The 17,348-nt window shown below is 48.4% G+C and overlaps 1 protein-coding gene across 12 annotated transcripts in view; it reads right to left on the bottom strand.

Annotated features, from left to right (window-relative positions):
* Positions 1-17,348, bottom strand: part of RAP1GAP2 (RAP1 GTPase activating protein 2) — a 284,239-nt gene that overhangs the window by 40,033 nt on the left and 226,858 nt on the right. For all 12 annotated transcript variants that reach the window (XM_055257978.2, XM_055257983.2, XM_055257981.2 and 9 more), the window contains 4 exons: positions 16,838-16,891; positions 12,997-13,080; positions 6,845-6,945; positions 2,465-2,594 (listed from right to left, as the gene is read on the bottom strand). In XM_055257978.2, coding sequence (XP_055113953.2) covers positions 2,465-2,594; positions 6,845-6,945; positions 12,997-13,080; positions 16,838-16,891 — 369 coding nt within the window. The remainder of the gene's footprint in view (positions 1-2,464; positions 2,595-6,844; positions 6,946-12,996; positions 13,081-16,837; positions 16,892-17,348) is intronic.

Raw genomic sequence — 17,348 nt, 5'->3', positions numbered from 1 at the left:
TTCTTCTTTCAATCTTTTTTTTTTTTTTTTTTTTGAGACAGGGTCTCACTCTGTTGTCCAGGCTGGAGTGCAGTGGCACGATCTCGGCTAACTGCAACCTCCGCCTCCTTGGTTCAAGTGATTCTCCCACCTTAGCCTCCCGAGTAGCTGGGATTACAGACACGTGACACTACACCCACTAATTTCTGTATTTTTTGGTAGAGACGAGGTTTCACCATGTTGGCCAGGCTGGTCTTAAACTCCTGACCAGCCTGCCTCAGCCTCCCAAAGTGTGGGGATTATAGGTGTAAGCCACTGTGCCCGACCTTCTTTCAATCTTTAGAAGCCACCAAAAAGGAAAAAGAATGGGGAAGATGGCCAAGTCGTTAGGCAGAGGCTAGCAAGCATCTTACTGACCTCTACAGCATGCAGATCCCTGACCCAGGACTTGGCGAGAATATTTAAAAGGCGAGGCTGGGTCTTGCCCTGGTAGAGCCTGTCATTGATCTGGGAGAAATACAAACACAGGTGAAGCCACCTGAGAAAACTAACAAAGCCGCCAGCCAGGAAGGGCTAAATCAGCTGCTGTACATGAAATGCCTGACAGCTCTGGAGACAGAGGCGAGGGCAAAATTACAGGGTCCGACAGCAACCTGAGAGGGCTTCCTGGAGGAGGAGACGTGGTCGGGGGTCTTGAAAGTGTGAATGAGAGCGACGAGGTGGCAGATCATGACAGCACTGATCACCCAGGTTGGCGCAGGTGGGATGGAAGGAGGACCCCAACCATAACTCCATATCCCAAGCAGGGCCAGGTGCTTCTGGGTGTGATCTCGGCCACCAAGCACCTGGTGTGTCCCTGGAACCATGCTGGGCTGTTCATGCGTGATATCAAATGTTAACCCTGTCCTGAAGTTCAAGGCTGCGGTGAGCTATGATCGCACCACTGCACTCCAGCCTGGGTGAGAGTGACAGCCCTCCTCACACACACACAAAAACCCTCTCCTGTACGTCAAGTCTGGGCTAGGTGCCTGCCTATGCATTTGTTCCTTTATTAAGCACCTACTGCATGCAGGCCCAATGCTCAGTCCCTTCACACTGAGTTCCTCATTCACTGAGCACCTGTTATACACCAAGCACTGTGCTGGGCGCTTTTACACAAATGGCCTCACTCCACGCACATCTTCCCACTTCTCAGGAAGAGAAAACTAATATTTACTCAGCCCCGCCGAGAGCCGAGCCCTGTGCCAAGGTGTATTTCCCAAGAAACATACATAAGACTGAGAAGGCCCAGAGACAACAGGCCTCAGGCCCAGGCAGGGGCATCGGGTGAGAGAGGCCATAAGGGAACAGGGGGGCTGGAGGTGAAAGGTTGAACAAAAACCCACTTTGGATACAAAAGGAATTCTGCTTCCATGTGTTTCTGGAACATTCAGTAGCTATTTTAGAGCCAACACATCATCTCGTTTGCCAACTTCCTTCTTTCCTAAGAAGCCAGGCACTATGTTTACAATTTTACATCCGTGCTCCCTCCCCAGTTCCTGCTCAGAGACACACAGGGCAGAGTTTGGGCAATGGCCTGCCTGCATTTCTTATTTTCCCAGACTGAAAAGGGGCAGAAGGCAGGCTGGGGGAACTGGGCTTTCAACAGCCAGGGACCAGCCGTGGCTCTCCCCAGGGATGCACGGCTGTCAGAGCAGCAAACAGGGGGCACAGCAGGAAAGCAGTGGGGACAGGAGTCTCATCCAGGTCTCCCTGGTGGAGGTCAAGGCTGAATTTCCACAGGTGTGGTGAGAGAGGAGCCTGTGAGATGAGGAAGGCTGGGGGTGGGGAAGGATTCTCACGCAATAACCAGCCTTCCGTCACTGGGGCAGGAAGGGGGACAAAATGACCAGGGGCTGGACAGTGAACAGCTGTTCTATAGGAAGCCGGCCATGAGTTGGGCATCGTATGAACCCTAGTCAGAAAAGTATGTAATCCCCACAATAACCCTCTACCGTGGGTGGTGTTACCCCCTTTTTATAGATGAGAAGGTTAACTGGCTTGCCCAGTCACACGCCCCAAAGTGGCACAGCCAGCTTCAGGCCCCCTTCTGCAAACCCCACCATGCACCATTTACCACCACCCTCTATGACCAGGGCCCCCAGGCTCTGCCCCTAATAAACAGATAAACCTCAAGGAAGTCTTGTCACCACCGTGGGCTGCAGTCTCCCCATCAGTCAACGGGGAAGAAACACAAGCTCTGCCCTGCCTCCCACCCAGGGCCACTGAGGTGCGGCCTCGGCCAGAAACACAACAGAATGGACCGCTAAGGCACAGCCTCGACCAGAAACACAACAGAACTGACTGTGACGCTGCTGCACAGCTAAACAACTGGCCGGCTACGGGAACGAACATGGGGAGGGCCACAGTCTCTTAGCAGGTCAGACCAGAGGCGGGCCTTCACCTCGCACGCCCTGGGCTCCCAAAGCCCTCCCAAACCAGTTACCTGCTGGGCGTCTCCCTCGGTAAATGGCAGCTTTGTGGAAACGTGAAACATGATCTCCCTGTCCCGGAATGTCGTATACACTGATTCCACCCCTGTCTGTCCGTGGGTCACATCCAGGCCTCCTCGGAAACTGTCAACAAAACAGGGCAGGAGATGGGAAGAAAAGAGAGTGAGGCAAAGTGGGCAACTTAATGCAAGCTCCCCTAAGTATACGCAGCAGAGGATACGCAGCAGAGGAGACAGGAGAGCTGAGGGCAGAGCAGGCTGTGCTGTGGGAAAAGCAGATAGATCTGTTCTTCAAGGTATGTCAGCCCTGGCACTCTACCCACAAACTCATTATTTAAAGACAAAGTTGGCCGGGCACAGTGGCTCATGCCTGTCATCCCAGCACTTTGGGAGGCCAAGGTGGGCAGATCACCTGAGGTCAGGAGTTCGAGACCAGCCTGGCCAACATGGTGAAACCCCATCTCTACTAAAAATACAAAAGTTAGCCAGATATGGTGGTGCATGCCTGTAATCCCAGCTACTCAGAAGGCTGAAGCAGGAGAATCACTTGAACCCAGGAGGCAGGGGTTGCAGTGAGCCAAGATGGCGCCACTGTACTCCAGTCTGGGCGACAAGAGCAAGACTCCATCAATCAATCAATCAATCAATCAATCACAAAGCGGAACCTCCATCTCAAGCCTTGGCTGAGTCGTCTCCACACTTGATGGTTATATGGGAAGGAAGCTCGTCCATCCACAATCCCAAACAAATGCCCGTCCCCGGTGCCATTCCCCTAAGGCTGGGCGCTGGCCTTTCTTTGCTCTCTGCAAGGCCATGTCCAAGTCCTCTGCCCAGAGATAGGGCAGCCAGCCATCCTGTTGGATGGTGGGGAGCCCCAGAAGAGCATCTGGAGTCAGCCGGAAGAGGTGGCAGATGCTCCACTTCTGCCCAGCTAGTCCCTAAGATACAGGCCCAACCACTGCAGCACCCAGCTTGGGAGTATCCAGGGAAGTCCCTTCTCTGGCTGTCTCCTCACAGGCAAGAAAGAAAAGCTCTAAGGAACTGGGTGGGCTTCCAGGAGCTGTCCCTTCTGCCTTTATACACACAGCTGCCAGCTTTGATCACAGTATTCAGCACATGCAGGTTCCTTTAAGAAAACGAAATAAGATGGACCTAGAATCTCAGCACCCCCCCACACTACAATACAAGCCAGAAAATGTGCACAGGCTGGCATGGCAGAAAGGACACTGGACAGGGGGCAGGAGCTCTGGGTTCTAGACCTGCTTCTGCCACTAAATCAGCACGTGATCGTGGACAATTCATTTAGTCTCTCTGGGCCTCCATAAAATAAAGGGATAGAATTTCATATCTCTGAGGACCTTCTGGGCTTACTATACTGTATTTCACCTATTCTAAGGCCCACGTTTTGTTTTGGTTTGGGTCAGGGGTTCACTCTGTCATCCAGGCTGGAGTGCAATGGCGTCATCACGGCTCACTGCAGCCTCAACCTCCTGGGCTCAAGTGATCCTCCTCGCCTCAGCCTGCCAAGTAGCTGGGGCCACAGGAGCAACCACAATAGTCAGCTAATGTTTATAGTTTTTCAAATTTTTGTAGTGACAGGGTCTCATCATGTTGCCTAGGCTGGTCTCAAACTCCTGGGCGCAAGCGATCCACCCGCCTCGGCCTCCCAAAGTGCCGGGATTACAGGTGAGACCCACCATGCCTGGCCATTTTTTCACATTTTAACGTCACAGGATGTGTCTTATAATGACAGCATCTCAAAGTCAATGAAAGGTGGCAATATGAGAACAATAACAATCATGGCTACCCCTGCACGGCACTTCAGTGTTTCGTGAGCATTATCTTATCTTTTATTTTTTATTTACTTATTTATTTTTTAGACAGAGTCTCACTCTGTCGCCCAGGCTGGAGTGCAATGGCACAATCTCAGCTCACTGCAGCCTCCACCTCCTGGGTTCAAGTGATTCTCCTGCCTCAGCCTCCCAAGTAGCTGGACTACAGGCACGTGCCACCACGCCCGGCTAATTTTTTGTATTTTTAGTAGAGACGTGGTTTCACCATGTTGGCCAAGATGGTCTCGATCTCCTGACCTCGTGATCTGCCCACCTCAGCCTCCCAAAGTGCTGGGGTTACAGGCATGAGCTACCACGCTCAGCCCATTATCTTATTTTAATCCCCCCAAAACCTTGGAGGGCTGAACTATCTTTATCTCCTTTTTTTTCTTTTTTTTTTTTTTTTTTTGACAGAGTCTCCCTCTATTGACCAGGCTGAAGTGCACTGGTGCAATCTCGGCTCATTGCAACCACTGCCCTTTGGGTTCAAGCGATTCTGTGGCCTCAGCCTCCCAAGTAGCTGGGACTACAGGCACCCGCCATCATGCCCGGCTAATTTTTTTTTTTTTTTGTATTTTTAGTAGAGACAAGGTTTCACCATATTGGCCAGGCTGGTCTCGAACTCCTGACCTCGTGATCCACCCACCTCGGCCTCCCAAAGTGCTGGGATTACAGGCGTGAGCCACTGAGCCCAGCCCTTTATCTCCCTTTTTACAGTGAGGAAACCGAGGCTTGTAGAGGTCAAGTCACTTATCCAAAGTCACAGAGCTAATAAGTGGTGGAGCAGGGGTTTTATCCTGGGTGTGACTGACTCTAGACAGCTGTGATGACCTTGAGGGAGGGAGAAGATGGAGGAAGAGAGGAAAGGAAAAAGAAGGAAGGACAGAGAAGGAAGCAGAGGAAGAAAGTGATTAGTGCATATCCGCTGCGTGCCAGGCACTGGGCTAGGTATTTTCACACATCATGTCAATCTGGCTGCTGGGGTGGGGAATTCTGGGGCCTGGAGCCATCTGCCAGCCACCAAGGACAAAACAGGCTAGCCAGGTCTGGGCTCATCCCAAATGCAGCCTTGGCCAAGGAAAGTCAAGGGCCAGAGTTTTCCAAGCAATGGCCCCAATGTTCTATCTTACTGCCCACTTAAAAAAGCATAGACAGGCCGGGCGCGGTGGCTCAAGCCTGTAATCCCAGCACTTTGGGAGGCTGAGGCGGGCGGATCACGAGGTCAGGAGATCGAGACCATCCTGGCTAACACGGTGAAACCCCGTCTCTACTAAAAATACAAAAAATTAGCCGGGCATGTTGGCGGGCGCCTGTAGTCCCAGCTACTCGGGAGGCTGAGGCAGGAGAATGGCGTGAACCCGGGAGGCGGAGCTTGCAGTGAGCCGAGATCGCGCCACTGCACTCCAGCCTGGGCGACAGAGCGAGACTCTGTCTCAAAAAAAAAAAAAAAAAAAAAACAAAAAAGCATAGACAGGGCCAGGCACAGTGGCTCACGCCTGTAATCCCAGCACTTTGGGAGGCCCAGGCGGGCGGATCACGAGGTCAGGAGATTGAGACCATCCTGGCCAGCATGGTGAAACCCCGTCTCTACTAAAAATACAAAAATTAGCCGGGCGTGGTGGCGCGTACCTTGTGGTCCCAGCTACACGGGTGGCTGATGCAGGAGAATCGCTTGAACCCAGGAGGCACAGGTTGCCATGAGTCAAGATCGCACCACTGCATTCCAGCCTGGCGAGAGAGCGCGGCTCCGTCTCAAGATAAAAAAAAAAAAAGCACAGACTGCTGTATGGATTCCTGCCTGAGGAACTGTTATATTTGCATCAGCTCCTCATGATGCATTCTTTGTGTATTATCTAAAATAGGTCATTTCAGGCCAGGCGCAGTGGCTCACGCCGGTAATCCTAGCACTTTGGGAGGCTGAGGTGGGTGGATTGCCTGAGCTCAAGAATTCAAGACCAGCCTGGGCAACATGGCGAAACCCCGTCTCTACTCAAATACAAAAACCTTAGCCAGGCGTGGTGGCTGGCGCCTGTAGTCCCAGCTACTCGAGGCTGAGGCAAAAGAATCGCCTGAACCTGGGAGGTGGAGGTTACATGAGCTGAGATCACACCACTGCACTCCAGCCTGGGCAACAGAGCAAGACTCTGTCTCCAAAAATAAAAAAATTAAAAATAAAATAAAATAGGTCATTTCCCCCCAAAACTGCATGGGGCTCCCTTTCCCACACATCTGGCAGATGAGTGACAGGGAAAGTGGATTCCTTCCATTCTCAGTCTGGGCCAAAGGTAAGTAGGAACGCAAGTCTGGGGCGGAGCCCAGGGCAGAACATGAACGACTTCAGGGGAATCTGCCACACTGGATCACTCCTTGGACCCCTGATTCCTTAGGAATGCAGCGAGCTATCAGACCCTGAAAAGCCATCCCTCATTTCTTGTGTGTTTTTAACTCACATGTGCTCCCTGAGGACTGAGCTGTCTGCCTCTTGCCCTTCCTCTAGTGCCCTTGTTGATGGAGCTGGAGCTGTCACGTGGCTAAAACCCACCCTTTGAAATCCTGCAGTGTGATCGTGTCCCCCAGCAGGTCCAAGAACTCCTTAAAAGCTGGGCTCTCCTCATTGTTCCCAAATAGCTCCTCCTCCAGGGTCTGAAAGAGAAACAGGAATAAGGGCAGGAATTAGAAAAATCCTTTGTGATGCTAAAGGAAGGAATATGGATGCCCAGATACCTGGTCCCTTTCTTCCTTTCTCCCTATCTCCCAGCACATCCACCACAGCTGCCCTCAGTGGGACTGGGGTGGAGAGAGGAGGGACTGATGGAGACTCACTCCCAGCACTTTGGGAGGCTGAGGCGGGTGGGTCACTTGAGGTCAGGAGATCGAGAGCAGCCTGGCCAACATGGTGAAACCCCGTCTCTACTAAAAATACAAAAAGTAACTAGGTGTGGTGGTGAGTGCCTGTAATCCCAGCTACTCGGGAGACTGACACAGGAGAATCGCTTGAGCCTGGGAAGCGCAGGTTGCAGTGGGCCAAGATCACGCCATTGCACTCCAGTCTGGGTGACAGAGTGAGACCCCGTCTCAAAAAAAAAAAAAAAAAAAAAAAAGAATAAAGAACTCTCAAAACTCTAAAGTAATCAAAACCACAATGATATACCACTTCCCACCCACTAGGATGGCCACAGTGAAAAATAAAGGCAATAACAAGTGTTGGTGAGGGTGTGGAGAAATCAGAACCATCACACGCTGCTGCCGAAAATGGAAAATGACGCAGCCACTGTGGAAAACAGTCCAGCAGTTCCTCAAAAGGCTAAACGCAGAGTCACCATATGATCCAGAAACTTCACTCCCGGGCAAATACCGAAGGCTAAACGCACAGTCACCATGTGATCCAGAAACTTCACTCCTGGGCACATACCGAAGGCTAAACGCACAGTCACCATATGATCCAGAAACTTCACTCCCCGGCATATACCAAAGGCTAATCACAGAGTCACCATATGATCCAGCAACTTCACTCTCAGGTATATACCAAAGAGAAATGAAAACATGTCCACAGAAAATGTATACATGAATATCAATAGCAGCACTACTCATAATAGCCCAAAAGGAGAAAGAACCCAAATGTCCATCTGATGAATAGATAGACAAAATGTGGGCTATCCACACAATGGAATATTATTTGGCCATGAACAAGGAACAACGTGCTGATACATACTACGACCTGGATAAACCCTGAAAACATTACGCTGACTGAAAGAAACCAGACACAAAAGGCCACATATGATGATTCCATTTATAAAAGGTCTAGAATAGGCAAATCTGTAGAGACAGAAATTAGATTAGGGTTGGCAGGAGCTAAAGGAAAGGGGGATGGGGAGTGACTGCTGGTGAGAGTGGGGTTTCTTTTAGGGGTGATGAATATGTTCTGGAGTTAGTGAGGACAGGTGCACGATTCTGTGGTTACGCTACAAACCACTGAACTGCACACTTTACTGAGATATAAATTACATTATGAATTATATGGTACGAGAATTATGCTGATGTACTCAATAAAGCTGTTATTTTTAAAAATGTTTTTAACCCAACAGTTAAAAAAAATCCAATTAGAAAATGGTCAAAAGACATGAAAACGGCCGGGCGCGGTGGCTCACACCTGTAATTCTAGCACTATGGGAGGCCAAGGCAGGCAGATCACTTGAGGTCCAGAGTTCGAAACCAGCCTGGCCAACATGGCAAAACCCAGTCTCTACTAAAAATGCAAAAATCAGCTGGGCATGGTGGCACGTGCCTGTAGTCCCAGCTACCTGGGAGGCTGAGGTGAGAGAATCGCTGGAACCCGCGAGGCAGAGGTTGCAGTGAGCTGAGATCACACCACTGCACTCCAGCTTGGGTGACAGAGTGAGACCCAGTCTCAAAAAAAAAAGACGTGAACAGGCATTTCCCCTAAGAGGATATACAGATGGCAAATAAGCACATGAAAAGATGTCCAACATCGTTAACCATTAGAGAAATGCAAATTAAAACCATAAGGTGATATCACTACACATCTATCAGAATGGCTAAAATAAAAAATAGTCACAACACCAAATGCTGGCAGGTTATAGAGAAACTGGATCACTCGTACATTGCTGGTGAGAAGAAACACTCTAGAAAACAGTTTGGCAGTTTTTTTTTTTGAGACGGAGTCTTTTTGAGATGGAGTCTCGCTCTGTCGCCCAGGCTAGAATGCAGTGGTGCGATCTCGGCTCACGGCAACCTCCGCCTCCCGGGTTCAAGCGATTCTCCTGCCTCAGCCTCTCGAGTAGCTGGAACTACAGGCGCCCACTACCACGTGGCTAATTTTTTGTATTTTTAGGAGAGACGGGGTTTCACCGTGTTAGCCAGGATGGTCTTGATCTCCTGACCTCGTGATCCACCCACCTCGGCCTCCCAAAGTGCTGGGATTACAGGCGTGAGCCACCGCACCCGGCCAGCAGTTTCTTACAAAACTAAACACATAATTACCATACAACTCAGCAGCTGTATTCCTAAGCATGTATCCCAGAGAAATGAAAACTTATGTTCACACAAAAACCTATATACAGATGTTCACAGCAATTTTATTCATAATAGCCAAAAATGTCTTTCAGTGGGTGATGGTTAAACACGAACTGTGGTACGGTTATAATACCATGGAATACTACTCAGCAATGAAAAAGAACACAGTATTGATACACCCAAGAACTTGGATTAATCTTGCTGACTGGAAAAAAGCCAATCTCAAGTGGTTATATACCATATGACTCCATTTATATACCATTTTTGAAATAACAATGTTTTAGAAGTTGGAGAACAGATGAGTGGTTGCCAGGGGTTACGGACTGGAGCTGGGAGATTGATGTCCACATCCTGGTTGTGGTATTGTGTTATCGTTTTGTAAGACATTACTTTGCAGGGAAAGTAGGTAAAGGGTACATGAGATCTCACTGTATTATTTTTTATAACTCTATGTGAATCTACAAATACCTAAAGAAAAAAAGGTTAGTAATTTTTTTTTTTTTTTTTTTTTGAGATGGAGTTTTGCTCTTGTTGCTCCAGCTGGAGTGCAATGGCACGATCTCGGCTCACTGCAACTTCTGCCTCCCAGGTTCAAGCGATTCTCCCGCCTTAGACTCCCAAGTAGCTGGGACTATAGGCGCCCACCACCACTCCCAGCTAATTTTGTAAAAAACAAAGCTGAAAACAGTAGCAAGCTCTGCAAACAGTAACAGGCTTCAAACACTGCCTGATCAACAGGCTCTACCCACAGTGGCAGGATCTGCAAACAGCTGAAGGCTCTGCAAACATGCACAGGCTGCCATGAAGAGCTGCAGATGATACAAAGACACTCTAGCTGACCCAATCACCTCAAGAGAACGTCTTCAGCAGGTAATTGTAACAATAACAACAATAAAAAGCAGACCTTGGGCTCCACGCCTTCAACAGGCAACAGAATCTGGTAGATTTCAGTAATTTTATTTTGCTTTTTATAGTATTTTTTTTTTAGAATTACCTTCATTTCATGATAAATGATACTGGTTTTCCAGTCAGAGGAGTGATATAAAATTTCCTTTAAAAATAAATGCATGTTGCCGGGTACAGTGGCTCACGCCTGTAATACCAGCACTTTGGGAGGCCGAGGCAGGCGGATCACCTGAGGTCGGGAGTTCAAGACCAGCCTGACCAACATGGTGAAACCCCGTCTCTACTAAAAATACAAAATTAGCTGGGCGTGGTGGTGGCTGCCTGTAATCCCAGCTACTCGGGGGAGCTGAGGCAGGAGAATTGCTTGAACCCGGGAGGCGGAGGTTGCAGTGAGCCGAGATCATGCCTTTGCACTCCAGCTTGGGCAACAAGAGCAAAACTCCGTCTCAAAAAAATAAAAATAAAAATAAAAAATAAATGCATGTAAGTTTAAAACAAAACTTTTTAAAGAAAATATTTCGTTAATAGTATAGGTGTGATAAAGATCTTAGCAGTGGCATAGGGTGCAACAAATACTATGATACAAATCCTGGATATGGTCTGTGAATGTCTGAAGGCTGGGAAACACTGCACTCTAGAAGGAGGCAACAAACTGCAGTCCGTGGGCCGAGTCTGGCCTGCTGCCTGTGTTTATTGATAAAGTTTTATTGGAACGCAGACAGGCCAACTCATTTATCTATTGTCTATTGCTACTTCTGCACCACCAAGGCAAAGCTGAGCGGCTGTCACAGAGACTCCAAGGCCCATGAAGTCTAAAATATTTAGTATCTGGCCCTTTACCCAAAAATGTTTGCCAATCCCTCATCTACAGCATGCCGTGAAGGCGTCACAACTCCAGCCACATGTCCTACTTGCCCCAGGTCGTGAGGCCAGAGTGTGGAAGAGCAGCTGCTTCCAGGCACCCTACCATCTCCCACTAGAAAAACAATGCAGCGTGTGCTCTGGGACCTGCACTTCTCTTGCAAGATTCACATCCAGTCTGAGAGTAGTAGCATTGCCATTACTTCCATCCTGGCCTTGAGCTTGACCGTGCACTCAGGGAGGGGTCTTAGTCATCACCGTATCCCCCAGCATGCATAGCAGAGTGCACAGCAAACACGAGCGTTAGATGAGGCTCATTTATATCCAGAGACCAGCATAGGGCTTTGATGCAACAAATGTTCATATTAAATGTCCCCCAGCTGCAGGTTTGCAAAACAACAATCTGCCTAGGTGCTTAAAAAAAAAAAAATTTATCTTCTTGGCTTTTTCCCCCACAGCAGCATCAGGTACATAAACAATACACAGACTCCCTCTCGGAGACGGATGGCTCATATTCAGTAATTATAACTTTGTTGGAACATTGGATTATAATCACCTTATAAGATCCGCTTTGGTAAATTCCACAAGCAAAGAACTTTAATTAGGGGGTTTAATTAGCAAAGCTGTATAAAATAAAAATGCAATATGTGAAAATGATTATAGTAGCTACCTGAATAATCTCCCTTAAATTATAAGATTCATCAGGGTTCATCTTGCAGATCCTAAACTCTTCATCTAATTAGAATATTTTTAAGCAAACGCATGTCTCTTAAGGTCCAACATCTCTAAATGAGATCAGGTGTCTTCTAACCAAGAAAGATACCGTCATGCAAAAAAATACAAATAATATCAGAAGATCCTATTAACCTGCCATTAGTAGGGCCGACATTTTTATTCATTCATTAACTCACATAACAATGGAGTGTATTTATATGAAGGTGTATTTATACGCTAGGCTCTTAGATGATACAAAGATGAAATGGGTGTGGAACTTTCCTCTCAAAGAGCCTCAGTGAGGAAACAGTGTGTTCAGCTAACCCCTCTACTTGGGATGTTAATAAATGTTCATGGTAGGAAAGAGGTAGGGAAGATGGGAAGTTTGTGTCTGTAAGTATGGAAACCACTAAGTTCAACAAAGTTATAAACAGTCCTTTACCTTGGGGGTTCTTTAAGCCTTTAAAAGGTTCCCACACAAGTGACAACCCCTCCCCAGGTCATTTGCTCACGGAGTACACCATCAGACTAGCATTCATGAAACACACTTTGAGAAACACGATTCTGGCCAGTTAACTCCAAAGCAACGTGTGAGGGCTACAAAAGACAGAGGCTGAGCAGTGGTGTGCTGACAAATTTTGAGTCACTGGCTCTCTAAAGAAGGAAGATAGAAACCCTGGTGTCTGCAAATTTCCATAGCGTAAATACTTCCACCATGGTTGATTTCAAGCTGCCAACATGATGTCACGGAACAGAGTTGTGAAGAGACGCACCCAGCTGGCTCCATCACATCACTCAAGTTTGGGGAGAAAAAGCTAATTCCCAGTGGGGAGAAATTTGGGCAAGGAGAGAGCAGCCTATGCTCCTCCATTCCCTTGACCGTCCGGTTTTTCTTGTAACCAGCAGCCCATAAATACATATAAGACGAGGCAGCCAGGAAGAATGAGAATTTGCTATATGAAAAAAAATGACATCACTGTTTAAGGACGTGCAGGCCTTTTTGTAAGTAGCCTTGCTGGAAAGTTCTGCCACCTCCAGTCTAATTCATACCTTAAATGTGACCGTTGTATTCCAAATGCTTAAGAACGCAGGTCAGGGCTCCTGTGTTCAGGGTGGGGATAAAGAGTCCTAAGTGAGAAACCACGGGATACCGTCACCGGTATGGATGGCGCTGCTTACCTGCCTGGCTTTTTGATAAATGACTCCGAATTTGAATGTGTTGTTGACTTCATGCTCATCATAGGACACAATCATTTGGGAGGCCTGGAAAATGTGGCAAGAAAAAAAAAAATCAACATTTGTTAAATTTGGAAGCAAGTGAGGAAGCACACGGCAGGGGAAGCATCCATTTGGGGAGAGAATGCGTCCCTGGTATGAAACATCCACATATACGGAGGGAGAGAAATCCTAAGTACACAGTCAGGCTGCAGCTCCCAAGTCAGCTACCTTCTAAAACGTGGGCTTCCCCAGTAGGAACCAAACCTCTGTATCACTCATTCCACTGCCATCCAGATGTGCCAGCCAAGGCTCGGGCACATGTGTCCAGCAGTTTACTTGACCCCAGTGTTGAATCTGTGGTGTAAAAAGTGAAGCCAGAACCCCAAAACTGGTCAGCAAGGATAACTCTAGTCCTAATTCCACCTCTAATCAGCAGACCGAGTCTGAGCAAGTTGCCGCTCCTGACCAAACTTCAATCCCCTCTGCACAAAATGAGGGTCTCTACAGAGACCACGCTAAGGAGAAACATACCCTAATAAATATGCAAAGAGGAAATGTTAAAAACCTGACTCCTGGTTCTATCTAATTTTCCACTACGCATCATAGAGTTGATGACTGGGATCAGAAAAATTAAACTCCAAGTTTTTTCAGGTTTTGTTTTTTTCTTTGTTTTTTTTTTTTTTTTTTTTTTTTGAGATGGAGTCTCGCTCTGTCACCCAGGCTGGAGTGCAATGGCATGGTCTCGGCTCACTGCAACCTCCACCTCCCGGGTTCAAGCAAGTCTCCTGCCTCAGCCTCCCAAGTAGTTGGAATTACAGGCCCCCATCATCACACCGGCTAATTTTTGTATTTTTAGTAGAGACGGGGTTTCACCATGTTGGCCAAGCTGGTCTCGAACTCCTGACCTCGTGATCCACTTGCTTCAGCCTCCCAAAGTGCTGAGGTTACAGGCGTGAGCCACCACACCCAGCCTAAACTCTAGTTTTGAATCCACTGTTTTTACCTATGTAGCTTTGAGTGAGCTGCTTCTCTGGGGCTGAGTTTCCTCATCTGTTAAATGGAGATGTGTGGTTATGAAGATGCAAAAAGAAAGAGCTGAGCACGGAGCAGCTGTCATCATCATCAACATCATCATCATCTATATGACCTTCCAGAAATATCAGAGCTGAGCCAGCTTATTGGGGAAGAAAAGATTTGGGAGCTGTTGGGATAATCTCAGCAATAAAAAGGAGGGATTCTCAGTGCGGAGACTTGAAATTCGAATGTCCCTTCCAACTTTTACATTAAAAATAAAAAGACAAGAAAATTGAGTATCATTTTTCACCTGTACAAGGAATACTAATGGATCGTCTTACAACTGGTCTAGGAAAAAAACCTTGGTGGGTGTTATGGACAATTAACTGTTAAAACTATTCTAAGTTATCTGTATTTAGCAGAGTACTTTCAACTTGAGTGATCTGAGCTGAATTTGAAGACTATTAATAAGTTATGTTTGGAAGTTTTAACTTCAATGAAGTAATTATTTGCTACGAAAGACACAAACATTAAATTACTAAACAAAGATGGTGCAATATCTTTGTTTTTGTTTTGTTTTGTTTTTCATGAGGCTCCTGAGAATCAACCCAACTGAAGTATTTCAATGCACTTGAATGAGAAACATGTTTAGTGTCAGAAGAGCCCAAGAAGGCACTGGTGTGAAAGGTTCCATCTCAGAGGTTGGTCAATTACCGTGGCGCACTTTCTGGTCACTTTGCACTGTGTAGATTTGAAGTACAGTGGTGAAAACATTAAATGTGACATTTGAAAAAGAAAAAAAAAAAAAAAAGGAGGGATTCAACCACATGTTATGCGAGAGGAAGAACAAACCAGGCACAACTTATTGGCTGGAATCTGCGGCCTGTGTGAGGTGTATGTCTGTGAGGCTCTCAGCTTGTCAGCTGCCCGGGGAAACGGACGCTTCGCAGCCTTCCCAGCGAGGGCGCTGCTGCCCGACCCTGGAGCCTCCACTCCTGCCTGGGCGAGTCACAGGGGAGGAACAGCTGCCCTGCCGGGGAGAGGCACCAGGCCATGAAGAACTTCCCAAAGAACGTTCTAAACTGCAAATTTTAAAAACACACACATGCGCGCATCTCAGCCAGATGAATATCCCAGCCGGACTCAGCGGTCCTTCAAATACAGAAAACATGAAAATACAGCTGCTCTTCCATTATTACCAAGGCCCGAGGCTTTCCAAGTGATAGAGAGAACTGTGCAGATAAACACCATTGGTCCTCTCGGTGGCTGTGATTTGACAACCAAAATTGCCAAACCTGTAGTTAAGTTAGACCTTTATGATGGGATTTTAACGTTTGGTTAAACCCCACTCATTCAGTTATAATTATAAAGGGGAGGTCAGTCTCAATGAGAGAAAATGTTCAATGAAGTGTAGCATACTCCTGGTATCAACAGATGCTAAAATAGGTAAACAGAGGCACGTGGAAGATGGAAGGTTCTGTGCAGGAGAGGACTCCTCCATTCGCTCAGCCACTGCAGATGGATACACGGCTGCTTCTGAGAGTGGCATGCCCAGTCGTGAACACTGAAAGTGTTTGCTCCAGCCGGGCGCGGTGGCTCACGCCCTGTAATCCCAGCACTTTGGGAGGCCGAGGAGGGTGAATCACCTGAGGTCAGTTCGAGACCAGCCTAGCCAACACGGTGAAACTCCCTTCTCTACTAAAAATACAAAAATTAGCTGGGCATGGTAGCGCTCGCCTGTAATCCCAGCTACTTGGGAGGCTGAGGCAGGAGAATTGCTTGAACCCGGGAGGTGCAGGTTGCGATGAGCCGAGATCGCGCCACTGCACTCCAGCCTGGGTGACAGAGCGAGACTCAGTCTCAAAAAAACAGTGTTTGTTCCGGGGGATTCTGGATTGTCTCTGCTGGGATGGGGCCTCTCTTCCTCACCAGACATTTCATCTCATGGGTCCTGGTTGTCAGAGTTGGGACTCAAGAGGGTAGACAGAGCCAGCCCCAGCAGGCCTCAGCCGCTGCAGCGTGACCCATGGCAGAAGCTCAGAAGCACGGCTCTGCTTCCCTTATCCCTCTCCAGAGCCTGCTGGCCCATGCAGAGGCAGTCGACGCACCGGGTCTTTTCCTGTGGCCAATTTCAAGCAATTCACTGTCCGTGGGTGACTTCAGTCCCCTCCTGCCATAATTATTCCTCAGTGGGTTTATTATGATTGCTCTTCTTCCCACTCACACCCCCATATCAGAACTGGGGTATCAGGCCAATTCAAAGAAAACTAGTATCAGAAAACCAGCCAGTTTATAAATGAAGGCAGCAGAGGCTTATACAGCCTGAGAGCTGCAGTAACACGGGCAATGGCGGGGGCGGCTGTCTGGCCTTTCTCTTCTCGGTGAGTGTCTGCCTGGTGTACTTCCCGCCCCTCTGTGACAGCGGACGGGATCTGCACCAGCCCCCAGCTACAGAGTCACGTCCCCCTCCAGCACCGGCCTCAGGGAGGTACCGCTGAGGTGTGGTGGAGAAGCTGCAACACTGCTACCCTCTGTCACCTTCACAGCAGCCTGGGGACCAATTCAAATGGACTGGAGACCTAGGCATGGCTGAGGATGGGTTCTCAGAGGACCAGTTTGTGAAGGGGTGGGCAGGGAGAGTGGGCAGGGAGAGAGGGAGACATGGAAGCTTATTATGGAGACCCCACGAAACCCCACTATGATGCAGAGAACTCCCCAAAGAGCCACAGGTGTGCAAATCCTTGCCGAGCTGCAGGGCCCCTATGTTGGGAGGCACGAAGGTCCTCACCTTGGGGTACAGGACAGGGTTGAATCTCAGTCCCACTGCATCGTCACAGAGAGCCTGAGAAGGGAGAAGAACACGCAGGTCAGGGATGACACCTGTAGAGGACATCTGAGCTCCTCTGCCCACCTCGACAACGCAGCATGGGAGGTGAGGCACGCGGGTCAGGAGGCCTGGGCTGGGATTCCGACTGCTGCTCACTGACACGTGCCCAGGCAAGTCAACTGCCCTTTCTGGGGTTTGCTGATAAAGCGTGGGAAGGGGTTAGACAAAGCCTGAGGCTCGTCACCGTTCTGGCCTGAAGACAAGGCCAAAAACTATCCAGCCCACAAGTGCCACCAAAGGTATCCAGCACAATTCTGTGACATTGCTGCTCCCAGAGTGAGGGTCCAACCAACCCAGCTGACTCTTTTGCTCACCCCACTTTGCTAACTCAGTCCCCAGGTTCACAGGCTCCTTACTCAAGGGGGATGCTCAATCTGGATCACCCTTCAGCCCGACTCAGGCTCTCCTCTGC

Source organism: Symphalangus syndactylus, chromosome 20, assembly GCF_028878055.3.
Source record: "Symphalangus syndactylus isolate Jambi chromosome 20, NHGRI_mSymSyn1-v2.1_pri, whole genome shotgun sequence".
Classification (NCBI taxonomy): domain Eukaryota; kingdom Metazoa; phylum Chordata; class Mammalia; order Primates; family Hylobatidae; genus Symphalangus; species Symphalangus syndactylus.
The sequence above is the reverse complement of the archived record's forward strand: the minus strand, read 5'-3'. Positions and strand labels throughout refer to the sequence as shown.